Genomic DNA, 15118 nt, shown 5'->3' on the forward strand with positions numbered 1-15118 from the left:
GAGCAGAGACCCTTGTGGGGATGGGAGGGGGTGGGGGTCTGGAGCAGCCCTTGTCCATCCTTGCTCTCCAGTACAATTCAGGTGCCAGCAGGCTAATCTGCGGGGCAGGACTCCTGTGGGAGTGGCTGAGGTCAGACCCTGTTTGAGGGCAGGGCAGGGCAGTGTCTCGGCGGGGTGCTGTGCTGGGGGACGGGCCCTGCTCTCTCGCTAACACAGACAGATGGCTGGAGGACAAACCTTTTTATCCCCCAGCCGCGGAGCTGCCCGCCGTTTGCACTCAGACGCGTCCCAATCTGCTCCTTTTCCCTCGTGGATCCCAAGAACTCCTCAGCGATGTGCTTCACGCGTCTGTGTGCAAAGCAGCCACAGGCGCAGCTGGGACCTCGCCTAGCAGCTCCTTCAGTGCAGTGCAAAACCTGCACCCGCAGGCAGGTCTCGGCAGCAGACGTGCTGCCTGCGCACACACCGCCCTGAGCTGTGACCCCACCCGCTCTCTCCCGGGAAGCAGAGTCAGGCCTGCCCGGGGCTGGACGGGGCAAGACCCGCGTGCTGATGACTCAGGAGCGGACATTCATCTCGAATCAGAACTGACTCGTGTTCCTGCAGGGCGCTGGGCTGCAGAGGGGGGCATGCGGCTCAGTGAGGGGGCTGCCCCCTCTTGGCATCCGCCTGCGCAGCAAAAAAAAGAAAGAAAGAAAGAAAGAAAGAAAACCCCGCGGCAGCATCAGACTCAGAACCTGGTCAGCTCAGTACAGGGCTAAAAATAACTGTGTGGCCCTTCCTGCTTGGGCTGCACCTCGGGCTCTGAGACCTCCCCCTTTCGGGTTCCAGAGCCCTGGCCCCAGCCCGAGTGGCAACATCTGCACTGCTATTTTTAGCCCCGTAGTGTGAGCCTAAGTCAGCTGATCTGGGCTCTGAGCCTTGCAGCCGCGGCTCTGGTTTCACAGTGTAGACCTGATTGAGGGCTGAACCCAGTATCCCAGTGGAGTGCTAGGGGTGCTGTGCTAAGGGAGGTGAGAGAGAAAACTGAAACTGTGACCATTAAAGATCCCACAGGGCTGTCACAGGAGTAGGGGTGTCCTGTCCAAAGTACAAGTTGTGCCATTATATTTTGCCTCTTTAAAATCCCCTGCAGTTTCAGTCAGAGGCAGCCTCCTTCGCTTTCTGTCCTAAACTGCAATGTAATGTTGCCATGTGCTTTTTAAACAGCTACTTGTCCTGCCCCAGAGGTGTCTGCATTTAATGGTGGAGGAAATAAGATACAACCGATACCAATATTGTATATGTAAAGCACTGCAAACAGGGGCGATACCTGTTCTAGTTCAGTCGTTGCTAAATAAAGACGGCAAAGAGTCCTGTGGCACCTTATAGACTAACAGACGTATTGGAGCATGAGCTTTCGTGGGTGAATCCCCACTTCGTCGGATGCAAGAGTGGAAATGTCCAGGGGCAGGTATAAATATGCAGGCAAGAAGCAGGCTGGAGATAACGAGGTTAGTTCAATCAGGGAGGATGAGGCCCTGTTCTAGCAGTTGAGGTGTGAACACCAAGGGAGGAGAAACTGGTTCTGTAATTGGCAAGCCATTCACAGTCTTTGTTCAATCCTGAGCTGATGGTGTCAAATTTACAAATGAACTGGAGCTCGGCAGTTTCTCTTTGGAGTCTGGTCCTGAAGGTTTTTTGCTGCAGGATGGCGACCTTTAAAATAAATAAATAAAGAGATGCTAATGCTAAATAAAGAGACTCTGCAAACTGAAAACCTGACTGGTTCAAGCTGATGGCGCAGACTGACTGAGCAGCGGGTCACCAGGCAAAGCTGCAGCTGACATTGTCCGTGCAAGCCTCTGTCAGTGGCCCCGCTCCCGAGCACCGCCCCAGCTCCGAACCTGGGCTGCACATGTCGTTGTACTGAATAAGGTGTAAATTTTTACCAGGGAGAGTAATTAACCATCAGAGCAGTTTACCGAGAGCTGTGGTGGACTCTCCATCACTGGCCATTTTTAAATCAAGCTGGGATGTTTTTCTGAACAATATGCGTTTGGTCAGGAGTCAGGGGCTGGCGTCCCGACCATACATCCGGCGGGACGCGGGACAAACGGCTGCATATCGGGACGGCGCTATCCAGGGGGTCAGACTAGGTCAGTGATTCTCAACCTGTGCAGCGCTCTGTTACATGGACTGCATCCACACAACAGATATCCTGCCTGTATGGCCCTGAGGATGTCACATGGGCTGCAGCTGACTGGGCTGTGGGTTGAGAACCAATGGGCCGATCACCATGGTCTGCTTTAGACACATCACTGCAATGCTCCTGTGTGGCCACTGCTCTCAAACTGAAACCGGTGTCCAGGCAAGGAAACAAAGTCAGTTTCTGAACCAGTTCCGTTAAACCAGGGCGACTTCTGTGCATGGATGAGGCCCCCGCTCAGCCGCGGAGCGCTGCCAGCACGTCTCAGCAAAAGGGGGGGGGTAACTCCTGCAGCAGGGAGGAAAGCCGCAGCAGAGGGTAGGGGTGAGCGCTGGTGGGAGGACGTACAGAGCATGTGGGTCTGGGGCTTTGTTGAAGAAGGAGCCGAGCGGATGCTGAGCGACAGGCTGAATTTAACTGCCCTTTGCCGGAGTCTCTAGAGCTGGCAGGAGACCGCTTGCCTTGGGCTGCACCACACCAAAGCTCAGGCCTGGCTGTGCTGACAATGATTTCAGCGCGAGCTGCTGAAAATCAGGCCACATACTTAGGTATCTAAAGGTGGACTTAGGAGTCCAACTTCCGGGGCCCATTGTCAAAGATCTCTTAGTGCCCAGAGGCTCCTGGGCAGGGTGTCCCACACACCCCTCGGCTAGCTATGGACTAAGAAGGCTGCCTGCGAAGGAGAGAATGTGAGTTTGGCCCAGTAACGCTGCAGTTACTCTGTAAGGGGAAGGCTAACGTCTATGAGAGACCCTGTATGGGCCCATGCAGCAAACCTTGATCTTTCCAGCTGCTGGCTCCTTCCACTCCCCATCCCACCCCCCAGCAGTCCGCTGTCCCAGAGGTTCAGAGCTGGGCACTGGGGGTCCTTGCTGGGCTGGGATCATTTGCCTTCCTCCTGGAAAATGTGACTCCCTGTAACCCTTTCTCTCCCTTTCCCCAGACGGCTGAATCGGAACCAGCTGCACACGCTGCCGGAGCTTCTGTTCCAGAACAACCAGGCCCTGTCGCGACTGTGAGTACCTTTCTTATCGCTCGAGGTTCCATCTCTGCCCTCGGACGGCTCCGACAGCGAGGGGCCCTGGCTGGGTGTGTCGGCGCGGCGAGCTCTCCCTGGGGGAATGCCGCAGAGTTCTAGGGGTTAGGTCCAGAGTTCTCGGCTGCTGCACTGGAGCCAACTGGGGTTTTATCAGAAGGGGAACTAACTGGGATGCGAGGAAACGTTTAATTGGAGTGACGTAAATTCATTACCCGACGTCTGCAGTATGAAAAGAAATCAGCCGTGGAAGATCTGAAGGATCAGCATCTTTAAAGGCTGTTAAATGTTATTAAAGAGAAGAGCAGTGGCTAACAAACTGCTTAATATCCGGGCTGGCTGAGCAATGTTAGTATTGTGACATGCAGGTTTGTGAAATGTGAAGGAACACAAACGCCCCAGGGCCCTGTCCAGCTGGACCTTGAAATGTGGCACTTTCAAACATGAAGCGAGGCTGTGAGCTCTGGCTTCTCCCAGACCTTTGCTATGTCTTTCACTTGTGGGCCTGATTCTAAACACACTTATACTGGTGTAACCCCAGCGACTTGGACAGACCCTGCTGTCTGTGAGAGAGGAACCATTCCGGCCAGCCCGAAGCGGGGGGGGATTATCCGTAGCTTGGAGATACCAAATGCAAACCGAGGCCAGCAGCAAAGCCCAGCTTTGTGTGCACCACCTTGCTGATTCTGGTAGAGCTGCGTGTGCTGTGTGACGCGTCAGGGCTGCGTGGACGGGATATCTGAGCTGCTGGGTTGATTGCATCAGAGCTAGACTTGCTCCTGAAGGTCAGGCTGCTGGTTTTCAGTTTGTGCTGCCATGCTGAACTCCAGCTGGCATTCTAGGAGCTGGTTTCCGGGCGTGACAGGTTCTGGCTGGCTAGCAAGGCCGCTGTGTTGGAAGCCGGTGTTTCTTTGGGCCATAGAGAAGCATGGCAGTGGAGGAACTGGGAGGAGAGGGCTGAGCTATTGGGGTGCACAGCCAGGTGTCAGACATGGGGTTTCATGGAACAGTTTGGTAGGGACACTTTCCCTGGTAGTGACGGGAGCTCTGATTGTGCCTGGAGAGCATTTCCACGTGTGTGTATATCCTGGTGTGTAGGGTGGAGCCCTTTTGCGTGGGGCGCGAGCTGGAGGAGACACTACTGCTGGATGCTGCGGGCTGGCAGTGCTTTCTCCGGCTCAGTGGCAGGCTTGTCTCGGAATCCAGGAAGTCTCCATCGTGCGCTTTTCTTTCCCAGGATGGTGGTTTGTTGGTGCAGCGTGTCTCTGGGTTGCACGACTTGTGAGTGGCTGGTCCTGTGTGAACGGTGTCATCGGGAGCTCGCGCAGGCTGGGCCTGAGCTCTGAGGATTAAGAATGGAATTTCGCGCACGTGCTGTTGTGGGAATCTTTCTGGGGTGCCTTTGCCCCTTGGTTCTTGCTGGGCAGGGACCGGTGGAGAAGGCAGCATGTGCTCTATGGAGACAGCAGTCTGTGCATTCAGCGCTTGCCAAGAGCTGGGGCAGGACAGAGCTGGAACCTCTCTTGGGGGGGATGTTCTCAGGGCCCCTTTTGGGTGGACACTGGGCAGCCGGGGTGTGACCTACATCTGCCATGGTTCCTTTTTCCACTTCTGCTCTGTGTGTGCACAGAGAGGGGAAGAGAGAGATGCCAAGTGCTTTCTGGGTGCTGGCCTGGGCCACTATCTAACCCCTCCGCCTGCACATTCAGCCTTGTTCCAGGGGTGCTGAAGGACTGGGGGACGCAGCCGCACTGCTGTTCTCCCCGTGTGGGAGACCTGCAGCCGGGGAGAACTGAGTGCCCATAATTATCTCTTCACCCTTTCCATCCCCAGACCGGCAGGTTCTCGCTTTGTTGGCCTGTGAAGTGTGCCTGGCCAGGGGGAGGCGGGAGATGGTGGAGGGAAGGTGAAAGGAAGGAGGCAGCTGCTAATAAAACAATAATGAATGCAAAGGCAGCAGTAACCGTCAGTCACCAATTAGCGTGTTGGGATGCATCTGGATCTGAGGCAGGGACTGCACAGCCTTTCAGAAGGAAAAAGGCCCTTGTATGATCGAAGTGTGGGGGTGGGACACAGCTGGGAGCCGCAGAAGGGGCACAGGAGAGGTGCCGGGGCAGACCCGCCATGGGGGGGGAGGGGTTGTTTGCCTGGCTCCCGTGTTGAGGTGGGAGGCTGGGGGCAGGGCGGCTGACTAGCCTGAGCTGGCTCTGCCCCGGCACCGCGCCCTGGAGAGCGTTCCCCGAACGGGCCCTTGGCAGGTTCAGTGCCCAGCGGCGCCCATGGCTGCTCTGGCCGGCGCTGGAGGGGTACGCTGGGCAGCGGGTCCTGACAAGGGGCGTCTCCAGGCCTGCCTCGCTCAGAGCACAGCGCTGGCCCCTGTTGTTAGGGGCTCCCCCGGGGACCGGGAGAAAATGCGTCAGGCCATTTCTCAGCACAGGCTGGGCCCTGCTCCCGTCCAGGTGCAGGGGACGGGGGAGGGGAAGTGGCTGGAAGATTGTTTCCTCCGCTTTGTGTGTGAGAGAAAAGGACAAGAGACGGGGTGGCCTGTGCCAAGCACCCTGAAAAGGGCCCGTTTCTGAGGCAGCCGTTACTATGGCACCAGATGACTTGATCTGGCGCTTTGCCATTGGTCAGCGACTGAGCTCCCATTAGCTCCTTTACCTTGGAAACGCCACGAGCGGTTGGCGGAGGGTTGATCCCCCAGCCCGGATTCTCTTCCCGGCGAGTTTCAGGCCTGCGGATGTCCTGGGAGTCAGTCCATGCTGGTCCCCACCCTGTGCAGGGCTCAGACTCTGGGCTCGACCCCCGTCTCCCCAGCCTGAGAGCAGGCTGATTCTTACCCCTGCTCTGGCTGGAATAACCCCCGTGCCACACGGGCTGATACAGACTTGGTGCAAGGAAACAGACTCCGCGGCCCTGAGCGCCGGGTAGGTGCCCAGATGCACAGCGAGTCCCCGTAATGCTGCAATAGAATCAAGCCAGGCCGGGAATGCTGGAGAACCTAGTTCGTGTTTTTCCCCGATTTGATTTGTATTTCAGCCAAGAGGAGCAGAAGATTAGCGGGGAGTCAGGAGCCGGAGTTCTAGCGGCTAGGAGGAGGGTGAGGAGTGTGGCCGTACGTTACAAGGGAGCTTGTGTATGTGCCTTGCGTCTCTTTATACAAATGTTCGATCTGTCCGTCCAGCCTGCTGTCCGGCACTGCGGTATCTGGGCGCCTCCACGGCTCATTTTTGAGGGTCAAACCTCTGCTCGAGGAAGAGTTTGTGCTTTTTAAACAGGTGTGAATTTTCTTGTGGTGGGTTGGTTTCTCCCCTGGCTGTGGTGGTTGGGGCGGTTTGGCCGTTCTGGGGGGCTGGGTTCTTGGTACCATTCTTGTGGGGGGGAATCTTTTAACAGCGCAATTACAGATTCTACATCATAATCCTCCCCTTGTCTCCATCCAACTTCCACAGCAAATGTAAACACCAGGTGCTGACGGGATTCTGGGCAGCAGCCTGGCCTGAAGGCAAGTTGGCTGTCTCTAGAGGCGGGGCTTCGAGGGCGGATGAGTCACGCAGTATGGTCCTGGACTGGCATCCCTAGGGGCAGCCCGTAGCCTGGAGCAGGTTCCTTTGGTGCTGCTGACCCAGTGATCTCCTGCAGCAGCTTGACTGGTTTGGACTTGGTGTGAGTGGGAAGAGTGGGCTAGTAGACAGGGCACTGGGCTGGGCCCTGGATCCCTGTGAGCCCTCAGGCAAGTCACTTCCTCTAGCCTATGTCTCAGTTCCCAGCTGTGAGCAGAGATAATAGTTCCTGCCTCACAGAGTGTGCGAGGGTAGAGCCCAGGGCTGAGGGCCAGGCAAGCCCCTAGACAGACGTCTCGGCAGCTCTGCAGGGCAGGCTTTGTTGGCACAGCCAGCAGGTTTGGAATAAGCTCCTGTGCCCACCAGAGAGCTGGTCCCAAGAATCCGTTCACAAATGTATTGTAAAGGGTTAAAACCAGGCTGGGGCTCCCAGCTTGGAGTGTGTGAAACGGTGGATCAGTGCCCAAAATTGGCATATGTCATGGCAGCTGATAACGCACTCTTCCAATTAATTATGGATTGGCATTTCTCTTGGTCTGCGGAGGTGGAGCATGAGGAAGGGCCATCCTGCTTCAAAGGCTCCTGTTACATAAAAAGAAAAAAACAATGAAGGTAATGAGTGTAAAACCGTGAACATTTTCATTTTAATCTGTGCTGGGTTTTAATACCGTCAGAGGGATACAGATGTGGGGTGGCCCCCACGGGGTCTGGGATGGTGAGAGCTGTCACGGCTCCCTCTGTGTCTCTTTTTATGGTGCGATTATTTATAGTCCATGCTGGTGTGCATGGAGCTGTGCAGACAGCTGAAAAGGGACCATCCCTGCCTTGAACAGCTCCTGGTCTAACGTGCAAGTGTCCGGACAAAGGGGGCTGCAGGAGAGATGCAAATGGGCAGCGGGGACAGCTTGAAATCCTTTCCGACCTTGCTTTGTGTGGTGTGTAGCTCTTAGCCCTTGGCCTGTTTCTGCTGTGGCCTCCCTGTTCTTATTTCATTTGTTTGTTCCAACCGTTTCCTTGATGAGTGTGTTTTAGCCCTTTCCTGGTAGGGAAAATAGCAGTTGCCAGGACTCTCTGAAATGTTGTTTTTTGAAACTGTGACTATGCCTGGATCCTGATTTTTCAGCTATCCTGGCTGCTCTTTGATGGTCCGAATGGCACCTCCTGCTGCTAACTCCACTGTCTCTGTGCTGGCTTTTGCATCCCAAGCTGTGCATGTTCTGTGTCTAATCCTTCGCCGAGTGAAGTGCTGCGGGGTACGTGAAGGAGGAAGGTGTGTGTGAAACCAAACACTCCCTTGCTGTAGGGTGTATTTCATAACAATTGCTGTCCTCGTTATGAGCTGGTACGTTCCAGCAGTAACCATGGAGCTCCGAGGGTTGGAAGGTATTCCAGGAAGGGTGTCTGCAGTGCTGTAATCCTGAATCCAGAGACACTGGGCCAGATTCTGCTTCTCTACACTGGCGTCAGTCCAGAGCAGGGGTCCCCAACGCGGTGCCTGCAGGCACCATGGCATCCATGGGGGCATCTAAATGCGCCCGCGTCCTGGCCGGCGGTCGAGCATCCACCGAAATGCCGCAGAAATTTGTCGGCGACACCTCTCAATGATGCCACTTTCCGCCGACAAGTGATATCATCGAGAGGTGTCGCTGCTGAAATGCCGCAGAAATTAGGCGGCATTTTGGCGGATGCTCGACCGCCGCCATGGTCAGACGAAAAGGTTGGGGACCACTGGTCCAGAGAAACTGCACTCTCTGTCTGTTAAATTACTCTGGATTTACTCTGCCGTTGCTGCCAGCCGAGCCTGTCCCGTGCCCTGCAGTGGTAAGTGCAAGCCTAGGTGGGTGCGGGGTGTGACTGGTCCCTGCAGAGCTGAGAGCATGGCACACACTCAGTGCTCCCATGTCTGTGCAGCCTGGAGCTCCAGAGGGAGCTGGAGCCGTGGAGGCTTTGCTGGGATTCCCACCTGGGCAGCAGAACGGGCTAGTGACCTGAGCACAGTCAGGAAGGCAGCGGCTGACTGAGTGGGAGGCTCAGGAGACTGATGGCAACACTCGCTGCCTGGGGATCCTGTCAGCCATTTCCCGTAGGGTGCCGCCTCGCCCTGGCACTCCCGGATCCGCACTGCTCCTGAGCGGGAGACTCTGGGTTTAAATGAGAGGGGCTGAGGCGGGAGCGGGTCCCAGAGCAGAGCTGCTCTATGTGCAGAGTCACACTGGGTTACCTGGAGGTGAGATTTAAAATGGATTTAGTCCAGCCAGTGCCCAGAGCCACGCGGATGCTCTTAGCTCCTGTATACGTGTCTCGGGCTATGTGGATATAGCTTGGCTAGGAACAGGTTTAAGTGAAACTAGGCCCGTCTGGAACTGAATCTAGAGTGTCAGCAGGGGGCTTTGCACCGATTTAACTAGAAACTGGTGCAGCCTGAGTGTGTGGACAAGGCGGTACGGCCCCTCCCTTCCCCGACCTGTCTGCCCTGCAGAGCAGCGCTGGGTTTTGTTGTCTCAGGCTGCCCTGCGGGGCAGGGAGATCCCCTTGGGGGAGCCTTGCGGATCGGGTTGTGGCTGTTCCGTTGGGACTGGCGCCTTTGATAAATGAAGGGGGCTGAGCCGGCTCTGCTGGGCTTGGGCGATAGTGCTACAGAACCCGCCCGCGTTCCCCGCGCTGCCCTGCCACTGAGCCTCAGCCCGCCCTGCAGAGACCCCCGGGCAGCCAGGGCCCAGCAAGAGCCAGTCATGGCATGGCTGCTTGCACCGGAACTCCTAGGGCACTGCCCAGCTGTCAGACTGCAGCAAGGTCAGTCTCACCTGGGGGGTGCAGCTTGCTGACCTAGAGGTGACAGGCTCCGATTGCTTCTCACCTGAGCCCTGCAATCCCCAGCACCTCCCTGCCTCGCTGGAGCTGTGGAGAGAGAGGCCGGTCTGAGTGCAGAAATGGTTTCTGGCTCCTGTGTCAGCAGGGACCGCTGCACAGAGGTATTGCCTGCAATGAGTGATAGGAGCGTGGGAGGGCCAGGTAACAGGGGTCAGCTAGGAGAGAGGGGAGGAGGCTGGGGGAGCTGCTCAGGAGAGAGGCGGCTTGGCATGAGAGCTGCCGAGAGAGGGAACATAATGCTCTTCCATCGCTGGAAATTCCCAAAACCTGAGCAAGGGAATAAACCTGCTTTTGTGCTGCCCAGGGGATTTCTTCTCCCCTGGCTGGCTCAGCTCTCAGTTCCACTGCAGAGAAATGCCGTTCACGCAGTGCAGTTCCTCGTCTCTCCACCCAGGAGTGGAGTCTGGGCCTCTGCCTCTGCCCCCTGAACAACCTGCTCAGGCGCGGCTTCGTCCTCCTGGCGGGGGGCCGGCTGCAGCTCCCCCAGGCGTGCTCCAGGGTAAGTCGGAAGCTAAATTCGCTGAGCTGGGTGATACACCTGCCAGGTGTTCTCTCCCTGACGGCTCCCCTGACGCCGCTGCTGGGTGATACACCTGCCAGGTGTTCTCTCTGGCTTGCTGCAGGGTGAGCCAGTCTTGGACAATGGCTCTCCGGCTCCCTGGTGCTGCAGGAATTTGTATGAAACTTGCTTTTTCTGTTAAGAGGTGACTTCCTCCTGGCCTACAAATCCCGGCCTGGGGAAGGATCGCTGAGAGCAGAGGGCACTTTGAGATCCAGCGCTTGGAAGCTGAAGCTAGACAAATTCAGATTTAAAATGCAGCACACGGTGGATTCTGTGTTAAATCGTGTGTAAAGCACCCGTGCGAGCTCAGCCAGCAGCTGTGGGCTGGAGGCAGGCGACGCTGGGGAAGGAGCTGTGGCTTGCGCCCTGCAGGAGGCCAGGCCGAAGGGTCGGTACCGTCCCTTCTGGCCTTGACATCTGTGACTCTTGGTTGCCATGTTAGTAAAGCACCGAGGCAGGTAGATGCTGGCACTGTACGGTGGGTCTCGAAGCCCTTCCCAGACCGCCCCCCAGAGCCCTGGGAGAGCGAGCTGGGGGAACGGCTGGGACCGGAGGCGTGCAGTGGGGGGTGAGCTGCCGGGGCACACGCTGGGTAGGTCGGAGCCCAGCTCTGCTGACTCCCAGGCCAGAGTATCAAATCGCAATCCACCCTTGTGGCACGTTATGGTCTGAAATCCCATTAGTCACTCGGCTCCGTGCTGCAGGTAGCGTTTCTCCATCCCCGTCATGGAGGGGATTGGAATTCGCTCGGAGCCTCTGACCTGACCTGAACTCTGGGAACCCAACGGAGACGATCCCAGAATGCGTGTGCCGGAGCCTCGCTCAGCCCGACCTCTCGGAACAGGCAGGACCGTCGGCTCCCCAAGCCTCACTCCCACCTCCCCTGACCGGCTGGGAGTGATCAGGGCCCTTGGCTTTCCCAGCCCTTCCCCGTCTGTACTGCTGGGGACAGCCCGGGCTGCCCACCCAGGCCCGGGTTCAGACGTGTTCTCTGAGGAGCCATTTCTTGGAATTAAGACCAAGGCTTATCTCCCAGACTCCCGCGGGGTGGCTGCCCGTGCCCTGGGCCCGGCCACGTGCTCTGCTCAGGCCTCAGCTGAGAGGGCAGGGGCACCTGTCTGACGCTACAGGACCCTCCCTCGGACAGGGTCCCACAAGGGCAACGATCAGGTCTGGGGCAGGGCACGGCAGGGAGCGGCTGGATATCCAGCGGCTCGTTCCTGAACTGACATGAACGGAGCTCGCCACGGGCAGTGAGTGCCTCGCTGCTGTGGTCTGCCCCCTGCGCAGGCCGCTGCACTCTGCCCTTGTCCCCTGCCTTCTCTCTCGCCAGTCCCAGCTGCATATGGGACAAAGCCGCCGCTCACGGGGTGGCCCAAATCCTGTGTGTCCATGCCAAGGTGTGAGGCAGGGAAGGATCCGGGGGCTGGAGGGCCCCGGAATAACTGGCAGAAAGATCCAGGCAGGCGAGTCAGTGTGTGGTGCTCCCTTGTTTACATCTCCGCTGGAACCAGGGGCTAACTCATTAATCGGCCCCGGTGGCTGGAAACGGGGCGATCTGAGATTTCACTGGAGGACGCACGACCCCGCCGACCCCGTCACAAACTGGGTTTAATTAAACTGTCAGTGCTGGACGGAAGAACAAAGGCCTGCGGTTTCCCTCTGCTAATGCAGTTGGGAGGACGGTGTCTCCTGCGAAACGCAGAGCTGTTAAAAATGGACGAGGCAGGAAGGTGACCCCGGCTCTCGGGCTGGGCTCTGCACAGCTAAACACATTTCCATTCGCTCGCCATGCACGCGGTTCCCGGCCCCCATCATGCATCTGTCAGGCTGAAGGGCAAGAAGGGGAGCGGGGGGCTGGAAGCTTTTCCCCAGCTTTTCTGAGAGCGCCTGATCCCAGGCCTGTGAGTGTTTTCCCAGTGGCTCCCAGAGTCCTGCACTGGGAAGGGGTTGTGGGATATTTCTTATAACTGCCCTGGATTTCTTCTTTCTCTGCTTCTCCACCCTGCCTTTAACCCTCTCTCCAGAAATTGCTTCCCTCTAGCAGCTGCCACCAGGCACTGTGCTAGAGAGAGATGGGAAAGGCCACAACAGCAGAGCGAGAACGTATGGTGGTAGCTAAATACGGCAGGAACAGTGTCAGGGAGGCAGGCGCGTGGGATGGAAAACTGGTAGCCAGAGGTGTTAAGAAATACTATAAATAAGGGGATGTTAAAAGGAAAAGCGAGCAAAGGGCCGGGGGAGGAGGAGAGCAATATGATCAGATGCCGCTAGCAATCCAGCAGCAGATGGTCCTGCAATGGCTGGGAGACAGCACCACTCTGTCAGAGGACGCTGCCGAAGGGAGCTGTGAGCTCCAGGGCAGTGTGAGAACACGTGTCGCATGGGGACAGACGGCTTAGGGATGGCCAGACCAGCATGTTCCAAAGTGGTTCCTGAGTCTGGGGGCGAACCTGAGACATCTTGGGGGTGTTGGAGCCCAGCGCCCATGAGCAGGGGCCCTTCCCGGTGTCTGAAGTGGGGCCGCCAGCCTCCCTGGGCACTGCCTCCAGGTCCGGGTCAGCAGGAGCAAGTAAAAGCCGCCGTCGGCTCTGCCGAGAGTGGGCAGCTCGGTTAGCCACCATCCGCCAGCCCGGCCCGGCACCGGTCTGAGAGCAGACAGCTGAGAGTGAGGAACTATGGACCAGTCTTCAACAAGAAGACATGGCCCGTTGGTTCGCCGAAGCTCTGCGCCAGCCAAGAGGCTGGAGTGGATTACAGGAGCCAACAGGAAGGGACGAAGCACAGGCAGGAATGCACAGCACAGGGCCACACTAGGGATCTGCTCCTGCTACCAGTGAGTCAATACAAAACTCCCAGGCGGTTCGGGGGCCAGCCAGGCCAGCCGCGCCCTGTCGCCAGAGAGCAGTAGAGGTGCCTTCAGATTGCGCCGATCGTGACCGGGAGCGCGGTGAGTGGTGCAGTACCAGCGGTGCCCTGCAGGGGTCGCTGCTGGGCGCGGGTTATTTGATGGACTCGAGTTGCAGGCGGCCGGCAGCTGGATGTCTTGGGAGCTCAGGAGAGGCTAGTGGGTAATACACTGAGATTAGCGCGAGATTCAGTGCGGGTTTAACTCTTACACCAGGACTGAAGGGGACCCAGCTGTGTTTAGCAGAGCAGGCAAGACTCACCCAGTGATGGCAAGTGATCTGGAGAAGGGCAAAGGATCCCTCCCTGCAGAGCAATACCCTGATGGGACGGCGCAGTGGGAGGCTGGTCACTGATTAGTAACAGCAGCGTGAGCCTGCCGCTCAGGTGGGCGGTGTCCATGCCGGGTGCAGCAAGGGGCAGAATGGGGCAGGCCTCCCCAGTTCCCCGGGGGGGCGGGACCAGTGCTACAGAACGGAAGGGATTGATCAAAGACAGCCAGGAGCAAACACGTGTCAGCGCAGTGCTGGGGTCCAGGCTTTAAACACAGCCCAGTCGGGAAATCCAAGGTTCGGGTTCCCACCGGAGTCAGAGCCCCCTCCCCTCCCCACGGACCCCACTTTGTGCTAGCATCCACAGGGTTAGCTTTGTGCTTTCCAATGAAATAGCCTGTTCTCCAGTAACCCCGGCGCTCGGATGCTCTCAGACTGTGGGTTCGGCTCCCAGAGGAAATGAGGGAAAGCCTGTCGCTTGGGTAATTTAACACGAGACGAGACAACGCCTCCCCCAGCAGAACAGGCTGCTAGGAACAAGCCTGCACTGACCCCTGGGGAAATTAACATGATGGGACTTGAGATACCTTTCCCATTTCCAGCTCCATCATTTCCCGTCCAGGAACGGGTTTCTATTCCAGAGCCGTCCCCTCTGGCGTCAGGGCCCCTCAGCTGCCGGATTGCTCCCTCCTCCGGTCCCTGTGCTGCTGCAGTGTGTCTCACCTGTGCTCAGCGGGCAGCTTGGGCGAGTGGGGTGGACCCAGCTAGAGGTTTCTATGCCTCTGTTTGTGTGTGGTGGGCTCTGATACCCCCCCCATCCCTCCACTCAGTGGCCCCAGCCCCTGCCTTCCGGCTCATGCATGACCCAGGTGCCGTGGAAGGGCTGATTGGGACAGGAATGCCATGTCTGCACTCAGCTGCCAGCAGGGCATTTCCTGGGTGCCAGAGGAGCTGGAGGCAGCTGTGATCAGAAGCACATGGGGCTGTTCGGAAGGCGAGGGGATGGCTGAAGCAGCCTCTCCCCACCTTTCTCGGAGGTCTGGATATGAGCGACCTGACATGTCTCCCAGCAGTGCGGCAGCGCTTCCCCGTGAATCTGGGCCATACAGGGAGGGGCAGAGGACTCTGCCTCCTCCCACGCTTGGCACTGGTGGCTGCTGCCCATCTGGAGGAGGCCTGCATGGAGGCGAAGGGCAACTCCATAGCCCCTAGAGAGGCAGCAGCCCCTGGTCAGTGCTATCCACGGGGACTGAGAACGGCCAGCTGCCAGAGCCTTGGCCAGCCAGGCGGTGAATCGGAGGGGTGCCGCAGGCCGGGGCGGAGCCAGAGGTGGTGACTGGGAGCAGGGCCTGTTTGGACTCTGCATCTGTGTGAAGTGCTCGCCTCGCCTGGGTTCCCGCACCCTTCTTCCAGCACCTCCGCTGGGAGGCCTGGTGCTGTTCCCCACTGCCCGGGAGAGCCTGTGTCTCTCCTCCCCTTTGAAGGGGAGTCCCGGGATTAGACATGGCCAGCGTGAACCCTGCCTCACCTCTGAGACTCGCCCCGAGCAGCCGGTCCCTGCCCGTTCAGCCAGAGCGCAGACTTGGGGAGCTTGCCTGGGGTCTGCCGCCTGTCCTACCCCAGCGTGAGCATCGCTGATGCCATCTGATTTACCCCGGGTCAGTACACGCGCACACTGCCAGCTCCACGTGCACCCAGACACCCCCCCTGCAGCCCAGA

The 15118-nt window shown here is 58.0% G+C and overlaps 1 protein-coding gene across 3 annotated transcripts in view; it reads left to right on the forward strand.

Annotated features, from left to right (window-relative positions):
* The window catches only part of SLIT1 (slit guidance ligand 1), a 128940-nt gene that overhangs the window by 26022 nt on the left and 87800 nt on the right, over positions 1 to 15118 (forward strand). For all 3 annotated transcript variants that reach the window (XM_039481907.1, XM_039481906.1, XM_039481904.1), the window contains exon 4: positions 3132 to 3203. In XM_039481907.1, the coding sequence (XP_039337841.1) occupies positions 3132 to 3203 (72 nt within the window). The remainder of the gene's footprint in view (positions 1 to 3131; positions 3204 to 15118) is intronic.

The sequence above is a fragment of the Mauremys reevesii genome, linkage group 7 (genome assembly GCF_016161935.1).
Source record: "Mauremys reevesii isolate NIE-2019 linkage group 7, ASM1616193v1, whole genome shotgun sequence".
NCBI lineage: Eukaryota > Metazoa > Chordata > Testudines > Geoemydidae > Mauremys > Mauremys reevesii.